Source organism: Saccopteryx leptura, chromosome 7 (genome assembly GCF_036850995.1).
Source record: "Saccopteryx leptura isolate mSacLep1 chromosome 7, mSacLep1_pri_phased_curated, whole genome shotgun sequence".
Classification (NCBI taxonomy): domain Eukaryota; kingdom Metazoa; phylum Chordata; class Mammalia; order Chiroptera; family Emballonuridae; genus Saccopteryx; species Saccopteryx leptura.
This window is the reverse complement of record NC_089509.1, coordinates 95,452,736-95,477,588: the sequence shown is the minus strand read 5'-3', so window position 1 is coordinate 95,477,588 and position 24,853 is coordinate 95,452,736. Positions and strand designations below refer to the sequence as shown.

Below are 24,853 nucleotides of genomic sequence, written 5' to 3'. Positions count from 1 at the left end.
TTACTTGACACATCAATTTAAACACAACTAATTAGTTGAAACTTAACTGAACATGTTTTCTCTTTCAGGCTCTGTGGTGGGAACGACGGGCTTTTCCACTGAAGGATGAAGACACAGAAGCCTTATTATGCCAAGATGAAAACAATGGGCAGCTGGAGAGCTCAAGCCCAGCTTGCAGTGGTGAAGTCTTCTGTACCAGTGCACTGGAGGACAGCCAACATCCAAAAAGGCGAGCAGACAGAACGGAAGAGTACAGAACCTTTGCTGCAGGACTTACTCATGTTAAAAAAAATAGGTGACAGGGAAGAGGTTAAGAAAACGATGTAAGGGAATGGAAAACAGGAGAAAAGACAAGCCCTGTTCTCCATCTCTGACCCCCCATTTCTGACCCCCTCCGGACACAATTCCAGAGTAAGAGCATGTACTGCATGTAGTAATATTTTATGCTGTTCATCCAACAGGCAATGTCTCTTTCCCTCTTGTACCACAGGAGTAACTGATGACCTTTTCACTTACAGACAAGTGCTAGTCATTTGTGTTTATAATACAAATCATCAGCACCAAAAATTAACTGCTGCAGTCTGATGTCAAATCACATTACTGTGTAAATAATTTTCAGAAGATTTTACACCCACATATACGTATAATCACACACATACTTGTGTGCATCAAATGACAGCTTTTTTTCTGTACATGTCACATCAGAACATACGAATGAGTGTAGAGTATACATATATACATACATACATGCACTGGCAGATACCTCTCAAAAATGCATGTATGAACTACCCCATGAAACATGAGCTGCACTATAATAAAAGCAGCACAGGTTTCCACTGATAATGGACACCTACAAGTCTTGGCTATGAAGAGGGATTTTTAAACAGTGTTTAACCAGCAGAAGTTATTTATGGAAATTTCTATACCAGATAACACAGAATTCCTTTATTTGAAATCACGGATATCTGTTGGACTAAACATAGGTCATTTTCTTTGCACTCCTAACAGAATGACAAGCAAAGTAAAGTTAAATATTGTCTTTAAAACTATCACTTCTTTTAAAATTGAGTTTTAACTACTTTATGTATGTCATGAACAGAAGACACCAACTTAAAATAAACAACACACAGGAAACTTTGCCAGTATAAAAAATATTACTGTATTTCTACTTGTCTTGGTCATTCTTTACCATAGCTTACTCTATTAAAATAAGCATATATTCTTACTCGCATCCTAGAGGGAGAATTAAAACTTTTCAAAGGATAATGTTTCAATATTATCAATATTGGATGATGGAGTGTACATTAAGGAAAATTCCTTTTGAAGCTATTACATCATTTTTTTTCTATGTAAACATTGAGGGCAATTTATACAAATCGTTTTTTCTCGTGTAGAAAAGGTTATTCAAGTTGTAGTACCCATATAACACAATCTTGGCCATCTGGCCTAGACTTGGGGGATTTGACACTGTTTTGTTAGGGATTGGAAATTCTGCTAGTCCCTTTAGAAAAGAAAAAAAATTCAAATTCAATACTGACAAATGTTTGCTTATAGTTTTACTGTACATTTATTTTTTAAGAAAGAAAACAAAAGCCAGACAAACTGAAGTTGTCCAGGCAAATGAGCTCAAATCTTTCTGTCATGTCTGCTATTATAATCTTCTATATGTTTTTTAATTAAAGTTATTTCTATATGCTTTGTATTGTTTGACTTGATTAAATGCCAACTATTCATGGCATAAAACTTTCCTAAGCAAAAATAAACAGAAACATATTTTTACCTTGTACTGAAGAAACAAAAGAAAAAGCAAGCAAACTCTATTCCATACATAACTGTTGATGTTCTTATTTTTTCAGATCTTTTTTCTTAACACTCACATTAGCCCAAACAAGTTTAATGGCACAGATCCTGTTATTTCTTGCCATATGTATTACGTGTTATAGCAAGAGTATTTACAGTAATGAAGTGGCTAACATATTTGTTGTCATAGTATAATTTGGGACACAATTATAAATATTTAGTTTATGGATCAATTCTTGTACCTTGCCATCTCTTAGCCTACCTGGTCTTTCTTGGATTAATAAAATATATATCCTTTCAGTTAATATCCACAGTTCCCGCAGATCCTCAGCCATCTGGTTGTGCTACAGGGTCAAGTTAGACTGGAAATAAAACAGCTTCCTCGGCCTACTGTACCTCCCAAGGCCTCCATTTACACCAGCAGCACAGACCAGAAATCCTATGCCCTCCTGGATTCTTCCATGCTGGCAACCTGGCGCTGAGCTTTATGTCAGGACTTTCTCATCTATAAAACATAAACCTTATACACATATAATGATAGCTCCTTTGTACTAAGCATCCTCGATTCTACCATTCTAGAGACCAGAAGCAGAGCTTCACATCTATAATAGTATCTTTTTTAATCCTCAACAGTCCTGCAGTTATTATAATCAATAAATAAATAGAAGCTCACAGAGGTTGGTGGATTTGATTTGCTAAGGTCACATAGTTGGAAAGGGGAAGAGTCGATTCAATTTTACTTCCTTTCCTTTCTGCTCAGAGCTAGCACGTTATCTCATGTTGTTAAAAATGGTGGGTATGATTAAAGATGGGGTGGTGATGGGGAAATCACAGAATAACCTGCTCCGGCAGCAAAGCTAACAAAACACCTTATTAAAATCTGTGCTTGTATTTTAAACAGACCACCTTAAAATCCCTGGGCTTCATATATCATTTTTGTATATTAAAATATAAGGTGCAAAGTAGAAAATAGATGTTTTAGAAGCAAGAAGAAGACAGCATGCCATCCCAGCCGGATTCAAACTTAGATTTTTTTCCTAAGTTCTATTCTACTCATATTATCACACATATACACAAACCAAAAATGACATGGAACAGGAAAAACATAAGGACTTCCTTTGCTTTTGGGAAACAGCCAAGAAACAATAGAAAATTCTTTTTAGAAAGGAGATAATATGCCTCCCTTCAGCATTAAGACACATTTCTGTTCATAACCTTAATACAGCCATATTTTTACTCTTTATAAAAATCAAGTCTCTCAGTAAAAATGGTATTTCACCACACAGATCTTTAAATTCCATTAAATTTCTAACCTCCTGAAACACTCTGCACAAAAGATGTTAGTCACTGGAATGAGTAGTTGCTCAGAGAAGCAGCATTGCCTCAACAGTGATACGATTTGGCAGTCAATATTCTCGTTTTCCAGTAAAAGGATTTCATGAGCAGAAACACCGGATTCCTTGTGCTTTCATCGATCAAGAGAACGTTTCTGAGCAGCTTCTGAGCAAACATTTCTTAACAGGTTGATTACAGATCTGGGGTCTTCACTCCTCATTATGGCACTGCCAGACACAATCATGTTAGCTCCTGCCTGGAAGAAGTAAACACTTAGGTTATGGCTCAAAGAAAGATGCAGAAAAGCCTAAACAATTCTTTCACTAGAGTTTCTATCTTTGCATCTGTCAGTCAGCACTAAAACTGAACAAAAGCCATTTGGAGGTGAACAGATTTATTCAATCAGATTCAATGAAGAAAGAAGTTAAAATGCTTAACTAATGATGATGTGAAATTGTTTTTAAATATGTCTAAAAAATCCTTGAGTTCTTTTGTAATGACTTTTAAATACCAATACTGTAAATTTTCTAATATTTGGATAAAGTTAAAAGCCTTTCACCTTTAATTCTAGTAAGGTTTTTTCCAATATATACTAATATCCCCATAACTACTAAAAATTAAACTGCCCATTAATTTTGAATTATGTATATGAATTGGTAGTCTGAAAGGACAATGTTGCTAAAATCTGAAACTATCCATAACATAGGGCAACATTAAATAATTTCTCCTTTTGATGCCAGAAGGAATGAAACAACTTTTTAAGGAGGCTTCATTGCATTCCAGGATGGTTTTGAGGTGGCTTAAAGAATTTCAAGGTGTTTTTAAATATAAAAACAAAAATAGAGGAAAGTAAATAACAAGTCCAAATTTAGCTGTGTTTCCTAGGATTTGACTCAAGGAGGGAAACCCAATCCGTTATGTGATTCATTGCCAGAAGAGGGGACTACTAGGAGAGCCACTAAAGCTGGGGAAATTCTATTCAATCAGATGCTGTCACTCTATGATACACCTCTAACATTCTTCATAAAAATAAAAATAATTAGTTTTATAGGGTTACAATTTAACACATCTCTTAATGTAAATAGGAACAGCACAATGGTATAGTTTAGTAAAAATTCTACAAGGCGTCAAGTGATATATATATATATATGATCACTAATCATTTTGCTAGCTCCTTTTCCCTAAATACTTATCACAGTTAAGCTTTTGACAAGTATCAAGCAGAAAAGTGTGGCATTTATACAAAAACTGGAAGTGCCAATTAGACCATGTTGAACTTGAGTTAAAAAAAAAGACCACGTGAACTTGAACACCTGCAGAGCTACAGGAAGGACGGGCACCCTCTTAATGAAGCTCAGGATACTAACTCATCTTGGCTAATTACTCAAAACACTTATCCCTGTTCCACATAGAGCATTAGAGGTATCCAGAGATTACATCCAGAATTTCAACAAAAGTGGCCCTTGTCTGTTCTTACAAATCGATAACTAATACACCTAAATTCTACAGAATAAGAATTTTTTCCCTTCAGAAGAAGACATGTTTTTTCCCTTAATTGGAAAAATGACTCATTCCAAGGTCCTGGAACTTAATAATCTTCTAAAGACTGGCATTCAGTATATATATATTTTTTCATAAAAGAACTTTCTTCAGCATTACTGAGATAACTGAACTTACTATTTAATGATTATGTGATTTGAGAATATTCATTTATAGCTCTTTATTTTTCTACTTCTATATTTGAAAAGAGAAAACAACTTTCCAAGAAAGCTGTTAGTAAATGTAGAGGAAATCTCTTTGGCACATAAGATGACGTCCTAGACATCACATTTGATAGGAAAATGATCTAGGTCACAGTTGAGGAGCAGTCTCACCTCTGCACATTTATGGATAGTGTCAGGACCTACTCCACCATCAACCTCTATGTCCAAAGACGGGAACTGGGTCCTCAACCAGTGAACCTAGATATGCACAAGGAAATAAGCAATTCCTAAAGTGAATATGAGGGGGATGGGAACACAACCAAATAAAAAATCAAACAGCCAATATCAGCCACTAAAATAGGATTCCAAATATTTCATATAATAACTATGTATACAGCAATACAAATTATGACCAGGGAAAACTTCCCCTTTAATATACTGAAACAAATTAAGTTTCCTAAAAGCAAGCTTTGTTCTCTTTGCCAAACTGCATTTAATTTGTCATGTCTGTGCAGAGAATATACTTCATAGGAAAAAAACAAAACCCTCAATAGTCAATAAACACTCCCAAAAACTCTAAAGTAGAAATAATAATGGTTTTGAAAGAAAATTTCAAGATTAAAATGTACTATCTTTTCTGATTTCCAAACCTAAATCTCTTACAGCATTTATCATACTGTATTACAATGATCTGTAGGTAGGCATTTCTATCTCTCCACTTCAGAACAGGACATGTCTTAATATACAAGTAGTTCAATACATGTTTATTGAATGAACACAGATAATAAAAGCCTTACTCAGAATCAAATACTTCTTTTACCTTTGGCATCATATCTTCCATGAATTTCTGCCCTCCAAACCCAGGCTCCACTGTCATAACCAAGGCCATATCTATCTGATTAGCCCATGGTGCCAAATACTCAACTGTAGTTCCCGGTTTGATAGCAAGGCCAACCTGTGACAGAGACAGATTTGCTATATCACATTAACAATTACTTCCACATTATATTCTTGTGGCATATCAGGCCCAGCAGAAATGCCTATTCTTAAAAAAACAGAAAACATATATAAATGGAATGCATAAACCATTCACACTACATAATTTAAAAAAGTCAACAAGACTATTAAATATAAATGTTTCTGAAAAGCAGTAATATTCAAAAGGATTATTATACAAAAAACAAGTTGTACTTAAAACTCTGGCTTCCCAAAGAAGAGCTGTCCAAGTCCCGTCTTATCTACTTATTATTTCCCATTTTCGGCCCCAATGTTCCCAACTCCGAGTGTGAGTGGTATAAAACATTACTGTCACAGCTGAACTCTCACCTTCATCCCATTCTCCCGAATGTCTTTAATCAAAGCCCCTGGGTTCTCAGTAGCCTCAAGATGAAAGGTATACTGATTAGCTCCTGCTACAGCCATTGGCTTTACCCACTGTTCCGGCCTCGACACCATCATGTGCATGTCTAGAAAGAAAAAACACATCTCCTAAATATTACCAAAAGGAAAACAACCTGGCTCCTATACTGGAACCAACCTGCAGCTTTCCCATTTCATGTATTAAAATCTTCTGACATCACAGTCATTGTTAAATAGTAACACTTCTATGTATAACTAGTCCCTTTTTATTCTGAAGATAAGATCTGGGATAGTCATTCACACACACACACACACACACACACACACACACACACACACACACAGAGCATATGTTGCTGTATATGGAAAGTAATGACTGGAAATCAGGAAACCTAGCAGTCCAGGTTCACTTCCAGAAAATGCCACCCAAAAAACTATTTTATTTTTTAAAGAGGCAGAGAGAGGGATAGACAGACAGGAACGGAGAGAGATGAGAAGCATCAATCATCAGTTTTTCGTTGCGACACCTTAGTTGTTCATTGATTGCTTTCTCATATGTGCCTTGACTGTGGGCCTTCAGCAGACCGAGTAACCCCTTGCTCGAGCCAGCGACCTTGGGTCCAAGCTGGTGAGCTTTGCTCAAATTAGATGAGCCTGCGCTCAAGCTGGTGACCTTGGGTTCTCAAACCTGGGTCCTCTGCATCCCAGTCCAATGCTCTATCCACTGTATCACTGCCTGGTCAGGCCCAAAAAATCTTTTTAAAAAAGTTCTATTATCCTTGAAGACTTGTTTCCTCATTAAAAAAATAAAAAAACGAAATGAAGTGAATCTCTTCACTAATATTTTATTAAGTATTTACCACACCCATGGCTATTCTGAGGTCCTAGGGATAGACCTAAAAGGCAGAAGGATAAAACTCCCTGCTATCGTGAGGATTACATTTTTAGAGGGGGAGACAAACTATTCAAAAACACTAAGATGGTAGTCAACAAAGCCAGTGTGGTGGCACGCAGGGCAACGGGGCGAGCTGACGAGGTCAGAGACGCGCGGGGTGAAGAGACAACACCGAGTTCTACAGGCCACCGGGTTTGATTCCAAGTGACAGGAAAAATCACTGCAGGATTTTTAAAGAACTTATTTATTGATTTTGAGAGAAAGAGGAGAGAGACAGAGAGAGACCAAGAAAGAGGGGGGAGAAGCAGGAAGCAACAACTCATAGTAGTTGCTTCCAGTATGTGCCTTGACCAGGCAAGCCCAGGGATTCAAACCAGCGACTGCAGTGTTCCAGGTCGACGCTTTATCCACAGCGCCACCACAGGCCAGGCAACACTGCAGGATTCTCAATGCGGAAGTGACACGGTCTGACCTAAAAAGCCAAAGCAGTAGCTCAGATGAAAAGGACGACAGCAGCAATACAGGCTGGTGGGAAGTGGTGGGGTTCGATGTGTTCTGAACGAAGAGCCGACAGGAGCTGGTAATGAAGACAGTGAGAGGAGAGGCACAGGGTGCAAGGACTGGGGCTGGAGGAACCACTACCACACTGCCGTTCACCGAGAGGAGACACTGCAGGAGGAACCACACTACACTGCCGTTCACCGAGAGCACACACTGCAGGAGGAACCACACTACACTGCCGTTCACCGAGAGCACACACTGCAGGAGGAACCACACTACACTGCCGTTCACCGAGAGCAGGCACTGCAGGAGGAACCACTACCACACTGCCGTTCACCGAGAGCACACACTGCAGGAGGAACCACACCACACTGCCATTCACCGAGAGCACACACTGCAGGAGGAACCACACTACACTGCCGTTCACCGAGAGCAGGCACTGCAGGAGGAACCACACTACACTGCCGTTCACCGAGAGCACACACTGCAGGAGGAACCACACTACACTGCCGTTCACCGAGAGGACACACTGCAGGAGGAACCACACTACACTGCCGTTCACCGAGAGGACACATTGCAGGAGGAACCACACTACACTGAGCACACACGGCAGGAGGAACCACACTACACTGCCGTCCACCGAGAGCACACACTGCAGGAGGAACCACACTACACTGCCGTTCACCGAGAGCACACACTGCAGGAGGAACCACACTACACTGCCGTTCACCGAGAGCACACACTGCAGGGGGAACCACACTACACTGCCGTTCACCGAGAGCACACACTGCAGGGGGAACCACACTACACTGCCGTTCACCGAGAGCACACACTGCAGGGGGAACCACACTACACTGCCGTTCACCGAGAGCAGGCACTGCAGGAGGAACCACTACCACACTGCCGTTCACCGAGAGCAGACACTGCAGGAGGAACCAGACGACACTGCCGTCCACCGAGAGCACACACTGCAGGGGGAACCACACTACACTGCCGTTCACCGAGAGCACACACTGCAGGAGGAACCACTACCACACTGCCGTTCACCGAGAGCAGACACTGCAGGAGGAACCAGACGACACTGCCGTCCACCGAGAGCACACACTGCAGGGGGAACCACACTACACTGCTGTTCACCGAGAGCACACACTGCAGGGGGAACCACACTGCACTGCTGTTCACCGAGAGCACACACTGCAGGGTGAACCACACTGCACTGCTGTTCACCGAGAGCACACACTGCAGGGGGAACCACACTGCACTGCCGTTCACCGAGAGCACACACTGCAGGAGGAACCACACTACACTGCCGTTCACCAAGAGCAGGCACTGCAGGAGGAACCACACTACACTGCTGTTCACCGAGAGCACACACTGCAGGAGGAACCACACTACACTGAGCACACACTGCAGGAGCAACCACACTACACTGCCGTCCACCGAGAGCACACACTGCAGGGGGAACCACACTACACTGCTGTTCACCGAGAGCACACACTGCAGGAGGAACCACACTACACTGAGCACACACTGCAGGAGCAACCACGCTACACTGCCGTCGACCGAGAGCACACACTGCAGGAGGAACCACGCTACACTGCCGTTCACCGAGAGCACACACTGCAGGAGGAACCACTACCACACTGCTGTTCACCGAGAGCAGACACTGCAGGGGGAACCACACTACACTGCCGTTCACCGAGAGCAGACACTGCAGGGGGAACCACACTACACTGCCGTTCACCGAGAGCACACACTGCAGGAGGAACCACTACCACACTGCCGTTCACCGAGAGCAGACACTGCAGGAGGAACCAGACGACACTGCCGTCCACCGAGAGCACACACTGCAGGGGGAACCACACTACACTGCCGTTCACCGAGAGCAGGCACTGCAGGAGGAACCACTACCACACTGCCGTTCACCGAGAGCACACACTGCAGGAGGAACCACACTACACTGCCGTTCACCGAGAGCACACACTGCAGGAGGAACCACACTACACTGCCGTTCACCGAGAGGACACACTGCAGGAGGAACCACACTACACTGCCGTTCACCGAGAGCAGACACTGCAGGGGGAACCACACTACACTGCCGTTCACCGAGAGCACACACTGCAGGAGGAACCACTACCACACTGCCGTTCACCGAGAGCAGACACTGCAGGAGGAACCAGACGACACTGCCGTCCACCGAGAGCACACACTGCAGGGGGAACCACACTACACTGCTGTTCACCGAGAGCACACACTGCAGGGGGAACCACACTGCACTGCTGTTCACCGAGAGCACACACTGCAGGGTGAACCACACTGCACTGCCGTTCACCGAGAGCACACACTGCAGGGGGAACCACACTGCACTGCCGTTCACCGAGAGCACACACTGCAGGAGGAACCACACTACACTGCCGTTCACCGAGAGGACACACTGCAGGAGGAACCACACTACACTGCCGTTCACCGAGAGGACACATATCAGGAGGAACCACACTACACTGAGCACACACGGCAGGAGGAACCACGCTACACCGCCGTCCACCGAGAGCACACACTGCAGGAGGAACCACACTACACTGCCGTTCACCGAGAGCAGACACTGCAGGAGGAACCACACTACACTGCCGTTCACCGAGAGCACACACTGCAGGGGGAACCACACTACACTGCCGTTCACCGAGAGCACACACTGCAGGGGGGAACCACACTACACTGCCGTTCACCGAGAGCACACACTGCAGGAGGAACCACTACCGCACTGCCGTCCACCGAGAGCACACACTGCAGGAGGAACCACTACCACACTGCTGTTCACCGAGAGCAGACACTGCGGGGGGAACCACACTACACTGCCGTTCACCGAGAGCAGACACTGCAGGGGGAACCACACTACACTGCCGTTCACCGAGAGCACACACTGCAGGAGGAACCACTACCACACTGCCGTTCACCGAGAGCACACACTGCAGGAGGAACCATACTACACTGCCGTTCACCAAGAGCAGGCACTGCAGGAGGAACCACTACCACACTGCCGTTCACCGAGAGCACACACTGCAGGAGGAACCACACTACACTGCCGTTCACCGAGAGCACACACTGCAGGAGGAACCACACTACACTGCTGTTCACCGAGAGGACACACTACAGGAGGAACCACACTACACTGAGCACACACAGCAGGAGGAACCACGCTACACTGCCATCCACCGAGAGCACACACTGCAGGAGGAACCACACTACACTGCCGTTCACCGAGAGCACACACTGCAGGAGGAACCACACTACACTGCCGTTCACCGAGAGCAGACACTGCAAGAGGAACCACTACCGCACTGCTGTTCACCGAGAGCAGACACAGCAGGAGGAACCACTACCACACTGCCGTCCACCGAGAGCACACACTGCAGGAGGAACCACTACCACACTGCCGTTCACCGAGAGCAGACACTGCAGAGGGAACCACACTACACTGCCGTTCACTGAGAGCAGACACTGCAGGGGGAACCACACTACACTGCCATTCACCGAGAGCACACACTGCAGGAGGAACCACTACTGCACTGCCGTTAACCGAGAGCAGACACTGCAGGAGGAACCAGACGACACTGCCGTCCACCGAGAGCACACACTGCAGGGGGAACCACACTACACTGCCGTTCACCGAGAGCACACACTGCAGGAGGAACCACTACCACACTGCCGTTCACCGAGAGCAGACACTGCAGGAGGAACCAGACGACACTGCCATCCACCAAGAGCACACACTGCAGGGGGAACCACACTACACTGCCGTTCACCGAGAGCACACACTGCAGGGGGAACCACACTACACTGCCGTTCACCGAGAGCACACACTGCAGGAGGAACCACACTACACTGCCGTTCACCGAGAGCACACACTGCAGGGGGAACCACACTACACTGCCGTTCACCGAGAGCAGACACTGCAGGAGGAACCACACTAAACTGCCGTTCACCGAGAGCACACACTGCAGGAGGAACCACACTACACTGCCGTTCACCGAGAGCACACACTGCAGGAGGAACCACACTACACTGCCGTTCACCGAGAGCAGACACTGCAAGAGGAACCACTACCGCACTGCCGTTCACCGAGAGCACACACAGCAGGAGGAACCACTACCGCACTGCCGTCCACCGAGAGCACACACTGCAGGAGGAACCACTACCACACTGCCGTCCACCGAGAGCAGACACTGCAGGGGGAACCACACTACACTGCCGTTCACCGAGAGCAGACACTGCAGGAGGAACCAGACGACACTGCCGTCCACCGAGAGCACACACTGCAGGGGGAACCACACTACACTGCTGTTCACCGAGAGCACACACTGCAGGAGGAACCACACTACACTGAGCACACACTGCAGGAGCAACCACGCTACACTGCCGTCGACCGAGAGCACACACTGCAGGAGGAACCACGCTACACTGCCGTTCACCGAGAGCACACACTGCAGGAGGAACCACACTACACTGCCGTTCACCGAGAGCACACACTGCAGGGGGAACCACACTACACTGCCGTTCACCGAGAGCACACACTGCAGGAGGAACCACACTACACTGCCGTTCACCGAGAGCAGACACTGCAAGAGGAACCACTACCGCACTGCCGTTCACCGAGAGCACACACAGCAGGAGGAACCACTACCGCACTGCCGTCCACCGAGAACACACACTGCAGGAGGAACCACACTACACTGCCGTTCACCGAGAGCACACACTGCAGGAGGAACCACACTACACTGCCGTTCACCGAGAGCACACACTGCAGGAGGAACCACACTACACTGCCGTTCACCGAGAGCACACACTGCAGGAGGAACCACACTACACTGCCGTTCACCGAGAGCACACACTGCAGGAGGAACCACTACCACACTGCTGTTCACCGAGAGCACACACTGCAGGAGGAACCACTACCACACTGCCATTCACCGAGAGCACACACTGCAGGAGGAACCACACTACACTGCCATTCACCGAGAGCACACACTGCAGGAGGAATATACTACACTGCCGTTCACCGAGAGCAGACACTGCAGGAGGAACCACACTACACTGCCGTTCACCGAGAGCAGACACTGCAGGGGGAACCACACTACACTGCCGTTCACCGAGAGCAGGCACTGCAGGAGGAACCACCACCACACTGCCGTCCACCGAGAGCACACACTGCAGGAGGAACCACACTACACTGCCGTTCACCGAGAGCAGGCACTGCAGGAGGAACCACTACCACACTGCCGTTCACCGAGAGCACACACTGCAGGAGGAACCACACTACACTGCCGTTCACCGAGAGCACACACTGCAGGAGGAACCACACTACACTGCCGTTCACCGAGAGCACACACTGCAGGAGGAACCACACTACACTGCCGTTCACCGAGAGCACACACTGCAGGAGGAACCACACTACACTGCCATTCACCGAGAGCACACACTGCAGGGGGAACCACTACTGCACTGCCGTTCACCGAGAGCAGACACTGCAGGAGGAACCACACTACACTGCCGTTCACCGAGAGCAGACACAGCAGGAGGAACCACACTACACTGCCGTTCACCGAGAGCAGACACAGCAGGAGGAACCACACTACACTGCCGTTCACCGACAGCACACACTGCAGGAGGAACCACACTACACTGCCGTTCACCGACAGCAGACACTGCAGGAGGAACCACTACCGCACTGCTGTTCACCGAGAGCAGACACAGCAGGAGGAACCACACTACACTGAGCACACACTGCAGGGGGAACCACACTACACTGCCGTTCACCGAGAGCAGACACTGCAGAGGGAACCACTACCGCACTGCCGTTCACCGAGAGCAGACACTGCAGAGGGAACCACTACCGCACTGCCGTTCACCGAGAGCACACACTGCAGAGGGAACCACTACCACACTGCCGTTCACCGAGAGCACACACTGCAGGGGGAACCATGAATGTGGAGGGAAGGACATGATACAGGAAGCCTGACATGCATCCTAATTCTAAAACTTGAAAAACATAGTTGTTAGGCAAAATGGGCCTGGCCTTCTTAAAGATCTTAACTTGAAATGTAATAGCATTTAATGAGGACAGGGCAGATTAAAAGAGGCTAAATCAAGAAATAAGCGTTGTGACGAAGGAAACAAAAAATACTCCTGTGTGTGATAAATGGTAGAAGATTTTTGAGTTTTTGTATTGCTGAAGGAAACACATTTCTGACATAGCTCAACTGTATAAAGAAAAAATTATAGTATTCCAGAACTAAAATAAGATTTTAAATCGCACTAAGGCTTTGAAAAAATTTCAGGAAAAGAGTATGTACACCACCTAACTAATCACACCAAGAGCGAAGTTTGTTTCTCTAAACCAAAATAGAACATATTTTAATAAATAAATTTTGCTTTTAAAACTTAGACTCTCATTTTGGCTTTTCTCATTTGTCTGTGTTATAAATAAGGAAAATTCACACTATTAAGTTACCGGACTGCTCTGCCATTCAATTTCTAGCATGTAGTAACCACTAGAAATGCACACGGTAAATCTCCAGTGTTCCCGGATTCAGTGGCTCAGTGAATGTGTCTGTAGTGAACATACGAGCAGTTTTCAAATGTTCTATTATCAGGCCCCCTTAGGCTCTGAAAAATTACTGAAGGCCCCAAAAGCACTATTGGTGGGTTATATCTATCTACAGCTAATGTATTAGAAATTTAAATTAAGAAAATGCTTAAGTCTACTTACCAATTCATTTAAAAAATAAGCAATAATAAATCTAATATGTTAATATAAGAGTGAGCATTATTTTACATTTTTGCAAGTTTTAATGTCTGGCTTAACAGAAGATATTCTCACATCTGCTCCGCATCCAATTTGTTACAATATGGTGTTTTAAATGAAGAAAAGCAAGAAACAACCATAAAGGGAGGAATACCTTACAAGCCTTTTCAGACAAGTGTGGATATTCTTGCCACCAAAACGTGGCAAGTGGTACTTTTATAAAGGCTAGCTGCAATGTAAAATCTGCAAAAACAAATAAGGTATTTTCCTTTAACTGACAGCATTAATTTTTTTAATGTTAGTAAAATATCCAAGTCTGATTAACCATAGTTCGTCTGTCCATTGTTCTTTCAAGAGAAAATGGTGTTCATAAAAAAAAAAAAAAGCAGGTACAGTGTACAATTCCAAAAACGGTGCAAGAGGTTTTTCTTGAGAAAACCCTCATACTCCAGCATGCCGCAGAGGTGCCCAATATGCACTTCCTACTTTGTCACACAAAATATTTAACAGACATTCAAAGATCAAGATTTACTGAAAAAATAGTTTCCAGTGCTTCATCAAGAACACTCAGGAACACATCATGATAAAGAATGCTAATAACTCCTTGTATAGTTCGATACCACTGCCTGGATTTGGCTACGGCACCAGCAGACTGATTCACCACTGCTTCTGCCTCCTCCATGCAGATATATCTAATAATACTGTAATGTAAAAATAGTTTGGACCTCATGGACTCTCAGAAAGGGCTTCCTATGGGTCTTCAGACTAAACCTGAACCAATGATTCGGATAATAGATAAAACAGACTTTCCCCTAGCACTTTATTTCTTAGATGGCTATTTTCTACTCAGTACTGATTAAACAGTTTAGAACACTAGCAATTATATATTTATATATATACAGCCTTTGATTTAGTTCCTGGAATATATTCATGTGTCTATTAACCAATAGCCAAGATCCAAGAATTAAACAAAAAACATTTAATAAAATAGGCAAAGGTCACAAAACCCAAACACTGAAGCACACAGAGTCCATTCATCTTTATATCAGACCCAGTTCTAGAAGGTCATTAGCAAATAACAAATTAAAACAGGAAGAAAAATCAGATTGTGTGCGGTGGGGGTAGAAGGGTGATAAGAGGAGAGGCACTGAGAGCAGGTGACACAACAGCAGCCAGAGTGACACTAGAAGCCCAAATAAAAGGAAGAGGAAAAGAAAAATACTTTTAAATCTACACAAGCGAGAAACAGAGGACTCTTTGGTCATTGTACAGTGGGGGCAAACAATGCTACTTATTTCATTCACCTAATACAGTCCTAAGGACAAATTTATATTGTAAAATTCATTTTCCAAAATGTAATAAAAATATGTTTAGATTATCAGAAAATTATATTCCATTATTTGGAAATTTCAAAATGGTGACCAAGTTGATGGAACATCGTTTCCCTAACGCCACATAAATGAGGCAATAATGTATACTTAGAGATCAGGCAAGTGAGGCGCTGTCAGTTTAGTTTAAAAGACCAGCAACGACATGTGAACTGAATTCATGTTCCATGAGAAGTAACTTTTAGGTTACTGTGTGGTCTTAAATATCTTAGTTCACATTATCCTACAGCATTTAAGTAGGAGCTTACATAGGCCCCATTTGCAGAAAGTTCCAATAATCGGCTTCATTTCCAGACCATAAAATCAATCAATTCATAAATCACGTAACATTACACTGAGTCCCAATCTTGTGTCTATGAAAACCACAGTAAACAAAATGGATGAAATTCTGCACTAAAGGAGTTTATAGTCTGATAAAAATAATCTCAGATTAAAGGAAGTCCTAAGAAAATCCAGAAGGCTGTCATGATAACTGGATAAGGGTTAACTTAAGATAGGGTGCTTAGAAAGGCCTCTCTGAAGAAACGAGAAATGATCCAAGGCCAAAAGACAGGCTAGCCAAGTGAACAGCTTCCCAGGCAAAGAAATGAGCAGAAGTGCGAAGGCCCCAGGATAGGAAAGAGTTTGGCTTATTACAGGCAGCCAATGAAGCCCCAGCACAGAGAGGAGAAAAGGGGTCCCAGATGAAACCCAAAGTTGAGAAATCAAACATCTTTTCCTTTACTTGAGCAACACATCCAGCTTCAGCTGGCGTAACACCCACTTACCAAAGAAAGGGTCCTGGCCTAGCTGCTTTCGGAGGCTTTCTACCACAGGGTGACCAAAGGTGATGTTGGGAACAAAATGCCTACAAGACAAACAAAACCTTACTCTGAAAACGTTTTCAAGTCAGTTTCTGTATCGTTCTCAATATATATTCTGAAAGGGTAGAGAGGTATGTTTGTGATTGCAATATTTTTCAATTTAATATTTAACATCATTAGTATTAAGCAATACTAAGAATATCTGGATAATTTTGGCTTTACAAAGCAATATCTCCTTGATATCTGAACAAATCATGTCACATGATTTAACTCTGTAATTCATAACCCCTGACAGGTAGAACTAGAAAGATGACAAAAATCAAAACCCTGGAAGTTATATGACTTGCCCAAGTCATACACTAGTTAGAAAGTTCTGGACTCTAATACAGGTTTTTCATATCCTTGTTCATTACAGCATGCCTAAGTCAACTTCTATTCCACCTTTACCACAGGGCACTAAATGACAGTTTATTTAAAACTTTCTTAAAGATCATCAGAGAAAACAATGTGTGTACAAGAAACCACCATTTACCAAGGGTTTACAACATGCCAGGCACTGTACGTTACACCTCATTTCATCTTCACAACAAACTTATGAAGTAGATGTGTTATTATATGAAGAACATAGGATAAATAACTTTCTTAAGTCAAGCAATTAATTATTCATAGGAGCAAGATTCAAATAAGTCAGATATCAGACCCAAGGTAATTAATTGTCATCCTACTCCAGTTAGTCCTTGTGTTCTACCAACTACCACATGGTTGTTTCAGAGTAGTATACTTTATAAAAAAATACGTGAGACTTCCTGCTTAGCCCAGAGAACTTTATGATCTCATTGGCAAGAGATGCCTACTAACTCCCCAGAATTCACGATGACCTACTGTCACAGCATAGTTGACAGAAAGCCAGTGCAGCCAACTAGAAATACATTTCTCAACTCCCTTTACATCCAGTTGGCCCATGTGACTCGTCTTCAGCAATGGACTGTGAGTTTAAGTGATGTGTGTCACAGAAGAGCCCAGCAGGTTAAGTAATACTCCTTTTCTGCACTCACTTTACCCTTCTGCCAATAAAGAAGCCCTTGAATAGCAAGCAAAGCTAAAGGAGGAAAGGTCTATGCCCCTCGATTTCAGTACAGAAGGACACTCATACTGAACTGTTACATGAATGAGAAATAAAACACTGTAATGTTAAGCCATTGAAATTTGGGCTTCATTTATTTAAAGTAGGTATTACCCTATATGAGGATCTCAAGAAAAGCGAGACAGTTCCAGAGGCAAGCAATACAGTACTTTCCAAGAGGGAGGAAGATGAGATTTACAGAATAGACTTTTAATGGTGGAAAAAGAAATGAAACAAAGGCAGAAATAAACAAGTTATGTTCAAAGAAAAAGGAACATAGGCCCTGGCCGGTTGGCTCAGTGGTAGAGCGTCGGCCTGGCGTGCAGAAGTCCCGGGTTCGATTCCCAGCCAGGGCACACAGGAGAAGCGCCCATCTGCTTCTCCACCCCGCCCCCCTCCTTCCTCTCTGTCTCTCTCTTCCCCTCCCACAGCCGAGGCTCCATTGGAGCAAAGATGGCCCGGGCGCTGGGGATGGCTCCTTGGCCTCTGCCCCAGGCGCTAGAGTGGCTCTGGTCATGGCAGAGCGACGCCCCGGAGGGGCAGAGCATCGCCCCCTGGTGGGCAGAGCGTCGCCCCCTGGTGGGCGTGCCCGTGGATCCTGGTCGGGCGCATGCGGGAATGCGGGAGTCTGTCTGACTCCCCGTTTCCAGCTTCAGAAAAATACAAAAAAAAAAAAAGGAACATGGTGTTGGTTAGCTTGGCTAGTGTGAGAAAGGCAGGAAGCCAACTGTCACAGGAAGGGTATGAAATGCCAGGTTCAGTGTGTGGACTTCATCCTATTGTAAATATGAAGTGAGGTTTTAAAGAAACAAACAAATAAAGAGCTGCAAATAATAAAGTACGAAGGTGGACTGGGCAGTAAATTGGAAGGGAGGTAAGAGGTGCTGGCAAATGGCAAGAACACCAACAGCGGAAACAGGGACAGGAAAAGGTGATAGGATTTGTTAACTGACACGATGTGGGCAGGGGATTGAAAGAGAGACTACACCACAGTTAAGAGTTTAAGCTTAGCTGACAGGCAGAATGAATGTTAATAACTAAAAAATTAAAACTTACATGGACCAGGTACCATTGTAAACACTTTTCATACATTAACTCACTGAAATCTCACAGCTGCATGACATAGGCACATTATCAGTAGTTTACAGATGAAAAGCGGCCCAAGGTCATACAACCAGGGAGTGCTGGAGCAGGTGTGTCAAGGCAGGCAACCTTGCTCCAAAGTCCAAGTTCTTTACTCCGCCACCAAACTAAGAACAGAAAAAGAAAGCCCGGCTGAGGAGAGACTTAGATGGGAGAGGTCTGGGTTCAAGACACATCTGAGGGACTGGTTAGGTAGACGAGTTCAGACACTTTCACTCACAGCTCACTGGCCCTTGGAGGTTGGCGTTTAGCATTTAGGAAATCATTCTACCATTCACCTAAAAGTAATGAGTGCTAGGGTTATAGATAAGAGGCTTATTATGTTTACTCACAACTTGGAAGTAAAGGTCAGAGAAACAGGCAATGAGGGTTAATATTATACAGTTCTTAAATTGAAGGCTTTGTATTTTGTTCACTGTTCTTCCAATTTGCTGTGTAGACTCAGGAGTACAGGCATACCTTGTTTTATTGCACTTCACAGGTGGTTTTTTGTTTCTTTTAAACACATTGAAGGTAAGACCCTCTACCAGCAAAAAGATAATGAGTCACTTTACTGCAATCCTCATTTTATTACAATGGTCTGGAATAAATCCCACTATATTTCTGAGGGATCTCTACTACTTTTACTGTCTGAAACTTAGGTTTCATTTATTATGAAAATAAGCATAATCACATCTTAAGAAAATATGAGAAGCCTGACCAGGCAGTGGCACACTGAATAAGAGCATCAGACTGGGATGCAGAGGACTCCAGTTCAAAACCCTGAGGTCGCCCGCTTGAGCACGGGCTCACCAGCTTGAGCGCAAGGTCGATGGCTTGAGCGTGGGATCACAGACATGACCCCATGGTGGTTGGCTTGAGCCCAAAGGTTACTGGCTTAAAGCCCAAGGTCGCTGGCTCAAATAAGGGGTCATTCGCTCTGCTGTAGCCCCCTGGTCAAGGCACATACGACAAACCAATCAATGAACTAAGGTGCTGCAAGAAGAACTGATGTTTCCTATCTGTCCCTCTCTCTGTTTCTGTCACACACAAAAAAAGAGAGGGAGAATAAAACAAATTTTTACTTCATTGGGAAACAGCAGATTGTTTAAACTACTGAACCCCTAATTATATGATATATAACAAACTGCACCACTGAAGACCAATTCAATGCACCAGGTTCACCAACTACACTGGGAGAACAAAACCAAACCACTGCTGTAAGGAACCCAAGGCTTCTAGCTAAGCCACAACAACAGAAAGGACTACAAACCCAAGCACGAAGTCAGGGTGGCCCCAAATCTGCCTGACAAAAGCACCAGCACTTGCAATGAAAGGATTCCCAGGCTCTACTCCAAGCCTACTGACACAACAGTGGACCTGGGAATCTGAATTCTTAAATGCACAGGGAGCACTTATCAGACCAGCTTGGAAAACACTAAATTATTTCACTCTAATGAAGAGAAATTTCATCAAGGAAGTCTATTTTATTATTATATTACTGTCTTATTTTTTTTTCCTTGAGGGTACTTTTGAGAGTCAAATTTGCAAAAAATAAAATGCAATAAAAGTCTTCCCCTAGGGAATTTACTGAAATTAAGCTAATTATTATAACACAGAAATACAATTATTTTATCTCTCATGTTCCATCAACCCTAAGCTTTATTTATAAGTGTCATGTAATCTATTTCAAACAGATCAAACCTTTACCGGGTCTCCCAAAAAGGCAAAGATAAGAGATGGACTAACTTTGATATAAAATGTCACAAGACTGTAACCAAAAAACAATTCCTGTGAACTAGGAATCACAACTCATATGCCTACAAGGATTGGCAGGTAACATGGAGGAACAAAACAGGAAGATGGGGACAGGAGACAAATGAAGATCATCTGGCCTGGCTAATGGTGGCTGCTAGGACTGTAGACCCATACTGGCAAACCTTTGGATGTTATACGAAAGTCAAAAATCTAGTACTAATGTGAAATCTCCCCAGCTTTAAATTCTAGTAATTAATTTAGAAATTGCTTATTTGCTCTGTTTCCACACTTAGGTTCAACACATTTCCGGCTTATAACCTGTCATGATGTATTTACACGCTTTCTCATTTTCTTTTCCTGTTTGTCCTTTATTGCAAATATCAAACCAGACTAGCGCCCCACTCCCCAGTGCTTCCAGAAATTGTCTGACCTTCACAACAAAGACATACAGTTTTAATCAGAAGAGAAATGGAAGTCTCAGTGGAAGAGCGGGGGACCAGAAAAACAGCAAACATATCCAAACTCAGTGTAACGTTGGAGATTTTCAAATGGAGCCTGGAAAGAGAAGCACGGAGGCAGGACCCATAGGGAAGGTCAACTGACGCTGGCCGCCTTGGGAAAGGGAGTCCACACCCTGCTTTCATTTCACACTCCTGGCCTATGAGACACTGCAGCTCAGCCTGGCTTTACCGCTTCCGGTGGACATCCAGGAAAGGGCCGAACCTCCTTAAACTGGTTTCCTCCTTTGCAATAGGGGAACAGGAATAGCTGTTAGCTCAAAAAGTTGTGAAGCTGAAAAGTAAAAGGTTTCTTAAACGGTGTATGCAGAATTTAGTTTTTGAAACCAAGATGTTTCTTGGCAGAAGAGAAGGAGTCAATAAAAAAACAAACAAACTTTTATCTTAACCTCAAGAATTATGATACAGACTTTCATCCATTCAACCAATTATATAACTAAGCTTGTCATGGCGCTTAACCTGCAAAGCATACAGAGTTGAGCCAGCCAGCCCGACCCTGTTTTCAGGGAGCTTTCAGTGCAGCAGGACAGACATAAAATAAATAACAAAAATAATTGTATAAATTATTAGCTGCTCTTTAAGAACAGAAAATGTCTTAGTTATTCTCTGAAAGCCCAGTACCCACAGAAGACATTTACTTTCTGAACCACTCAAGTGCTGCATGCTTCCAATCCTGGCTGCACCATTTCCTCGCTCTGAAACCACTGACAGGAGATCATCTCTTTGCATTTAATTCCTCACTGTCAAATACTGGTGCTAATAACAGCACCAACTCTTTAGGTTGTGTGGGTTAATTCACAAAGAGCACCAGAACACAAATAATTAAGAGCTACTGTTATCATTAAGAACCCCAGTTTTGGTAGAACTGAAAATTATTTCCTCCATTCACTCAGTTACTCAAACAAAACTTATTTTAAAAAGTGCTTTTTGTGTCAAATAGACTACATACATATACATGTAGCCTGTTCTATCCTGAAACCCCTAGGTGCCTCTGACACGAAATTGTGTGTCTGTGACACAAAAATGTAGCTACCCATCTCTGAGGTACACACTCCATTCAGTAATATCACCTGGGAAAGTTCAGGGCTGTCAAACAAAGTTGTCCAAAAAAAGTATATAAACAGAATCACATATGATAGCAGACTAAAAATAAAACTTTTGTGAGAAGTAATATTTACAAATCTTCTTAGCCTAGAATTCTAAGGTCAGATTTTGCCACAATCGGTTAGGCACACTAGCAAGGTAACTGAGTGAAATCCAAAAGAGAAACAACAGACTTATCAGACAGAACAAAGGAAGACAAAACTCCTACAAGGGTAATAACATTAAAAAGAGAAGTAACTGATCCTCTTTTGTAAATAACACAGAAAGATTTCACCTATTTAAAATAAATTTATTTTCCTACCTCAACCCAAGGTAATGGCTCTTATGATTTCATGGCCACTTACCAGCGGGGCCATAAAACTACTTGGCAAACCCAAGAAGATCCAAGGTGCAACTATGTAACAAGGTTGGGTAAGCAGAGAGGTTCTTACTGCTTTCTCTAGGCTTGTTTCTTCATTTTATGATCAAGTTAAGAAACTAGCCTCATCCTGGTTCCACATAATACTGATTATGTGCTATAACTACAGTGCTTTAAAATTACTGAACAAAAACCTGACTCCCTGAAGAGCACGGGTGCCAGAAAAGGCAGCAAAATCAAAATTCGAACATGATACAACTATAGAGACTTTACTATATGCCAGGTACTGTGAACTTCACGAATAATATACGTCATCGTCATCTCAACTTCCAAAGACGCCTAACCAACCGGTTCTACTATTACTCGCATTTTTCATGCCATGAAACTGAGCTCAGCGAGGTTAAAAGGCTGGTCCCGGGTAATCCCAGCAGGTGGCGGATCGCGGGCAACCTCACTCCAGGTACCGGGGCGTCTCCCCGGCTTTGCCACTACCTACCTATATGAGCTTGGGCAAGTCATGTCTATCCCCTTGGGCCTCAGTTTCTACCTGAAAATGACAGACGTGTCCCAGTGATGTCAGGTCCCTCCCGAGTGCTAAGTGCCTGAAGGCCACACGTTGGGCGGGGACGGGGGATGGGAAGGAGGCTGCGGTCTGGGGCGCAGGGGCGGCCCGCGTCAGCTCCGCTGCAGGCAGGGCCTCCAGGGCGTCCCGCCGGCCCCGTTCTCATCACCGCGTTGCGAGCGCAGCGCTTCGCGGAACAGGGACGCCGGGCACCCCACAGGCACTCAATAAAGGTGCGCCCATCCCGCCCCGCGCGGCAACCCGCACCCGAGCCCCGCGGAGTTACCCGTCCATTACATCCAGGTGCAGATAATCAGCCCCAGAGTCCAGCATTCGAAGGCACTCGGCCCCTAAATTGGCCAGGTCGCTGTTGAGGATGGACGGGCCAATCTTGCATCCAGACGCCATGGTGCTAGTTCCCAAGACCAAGTTACCTCACGAGTCCCGGGCAAGAACAAGGTGTCGCATCGATTGGCTGCGCAGTCTTGGCACCGCCTCTTCCCCTTAGATTTTCCTTACTCTGCCGGAAGCAACTGACCTGTGAGGAGGAAGTCCCACCTTCCCCCAGGGGAGGGGCTACTGCTTCAATGTATAGGGGCGGGGCCTCGCAAGAAGGTCCCTTTCTCTGACTTTCTTCCCAGAGCTCTGGGAGTTTCTTCATCTTTTCCCACCTTACACTCTTGTAGTTTCTTATTCTCCTTGCCTTCGTTTTCACTTTTTGTTTATACATCAATCCTTTCCTCTCCAGCTTCTGTTATCCTTAAAAAGCACAAACCAGAAAACACTTAGTCCTTATCTCTCTCCTTGAACTCTTAAGAGCTCAAGGAGTCAAATTTAGGGAGGAATCCTACCTCTGCCAGACACCGGCTGGGTAAGGTAAACCAAAATTAAATTTAGATTATAAAGAATAAAAAGCATGTATTTGAGCAAAATGGACTGTGGCCTGGTAGACATAAACTCAGGTAACAACCTGAATTATGTTCCCCTGGGATAAAAGGGAAGCTGCATTTTATAAGGAAAGTTTCTGCTCAAGTTCCCAATTAGGTCCGTTGTATGTAAATGAGGTATCTCAATCTGTGTACTTCTGATTGGCCAGCATTATGCATCCTCATTGGTCTTTATGGGGCAGTGCTATTCTGACTGTACAGGTCTTATTTAGTCCATTGGTGGAAGGACAAAACCAGGAATTCCCTTATAAGAGTTGACTCAGGGGCAGTGAATGAACAGGGCATAGTGCAGGAAGCCTTGAATTCAGTGTGAGGTTCTTCCTGATATACAAAGTATGTGAGAAGCCTTGTCAGTTAATGGCTGCTAGGATCTTATTTGACTGACTTATTTCAGTGGGCGTAATATCCTCTAGGTCTATCCATGCTATTGCAAATACTGTATGATTTCTCTTATATGTAGAATCTAAACAAAATAAATGAACAAAGTTGAAGTTCATAGACAGAACAGACTGATGATTGCTGGAGGGCAGAGAGATTTGGGGCATTGGGTGAAAGAGGTGAAGGAATTAAGAAGTACAAATTGGCAGTTGCAAAAATCATCATGGGGATGTGCAGAATAGGAAATATACCTAGTCAATAATATTGCAATAAGTGTGTATATGGTGTCAGGTGGGTACTGTAAACATTGGGGGGAACACTTTGTGCAGTATAGGATTGTCTATCCACTGTGCTGTTAACCTGAAACAAGCACAAAATAATATTGAAAGTACACTGC

General features: G+C 44.1%; 3 protein-coding genes across 6 annotated transcripts in view; 2 read left to right on the top strand and 1 right to left on the bottom strand.

The window, feature by feature from the left end:
* The window catches only part of KANSL1L (KAT8 regulatory NSL complex subunit 1 like), a 119,045-nt gene extending 117,301 nt beyond the window's left edge, over positions 1-1,744 (top strand). For both annotated transcript variants that reach the window (XM_066346535.1, XM_066346534.1), the window contains exon 15: positions 69-1,744. In XM_066346535.1, the coding sequence (XP_066202632.1) occupies positions 69-299 (231 nt within the window). In that variant the 3' untranslated portion in view covers positions 300-1,744. The remainder of the gene's footprint in view (positions 1-68) is intronic.
* ACADL (acyl-CoA dehydrogenase long chain) overlaps positions 1-24,853 on the top strand; it is a 711,748-nt gene that overhangs the window by 166,395 nt on the left and 520,500 nt on the right. The window lies entirely within an intron of this gene.
* On the bottom strand, positions 1,683-23,626 carry RPE (ribulose-5-phosphate-3-epimerase). Of its 3 annotated transcripts, none has more exons than XM_066346539.1 (6): positions 23,566-23,626; positions 16,551-16,630; positions 6,165-6,304; positions 5,659-5,793; positions 5,010-5,096; positions 1,683-3,391 (listed from the first exon to the last, which is right to left on the bottom strand). In XM_066346539.1, the coding sequence occupies exons 3-6, from the start codon at positions 6,300-6,302 to the stop codon at positions 3,269-3,271; spliced, it is 483 nt and encodes a 160-aa protein (XP_066202636.1). In that variant the 5' UTR covers positions 6,303-6,304; positions 16,551-16,630; positions 23,566-23,626; the 3' UTR covers positions 1,683-3,268. The 3 variants fall into 3 exon arrangements, with proteins under 3 accessions (XP_066202636.1, XP_066202635.1, XP_066202634.1); XM_066346538.1 differs by having other exon boundaries at positions 23,429-23,566; XM_066346537.1 differs by lacking the exon at positions 23,566-23,626 and adding an exon at positions 23,418-23,559.

Coding starts and splice junctions, on each gene's coding strand:
- RPE (XM_066346537.1), bottom strand. CDS start 23,539: ATGGCGTCTGGATGCAAGATTGGCCCGTCCATCCTCAACAGCGACCTG. Junction 5,794..6,164: donor TTCGGGAGAATGGGATGAAG/GTGAGAGTTCAG, acceptor TCTCTGTCACAG/GTTGGCCTTGCTATCAAACC. Junction 5,097..5,658: donor TGGAAGATATGATGCCAAAG/GTAAAAGAAGTA, acceptor GTGCATATCTAG/GTTCACTGGTTGAGGACCCA.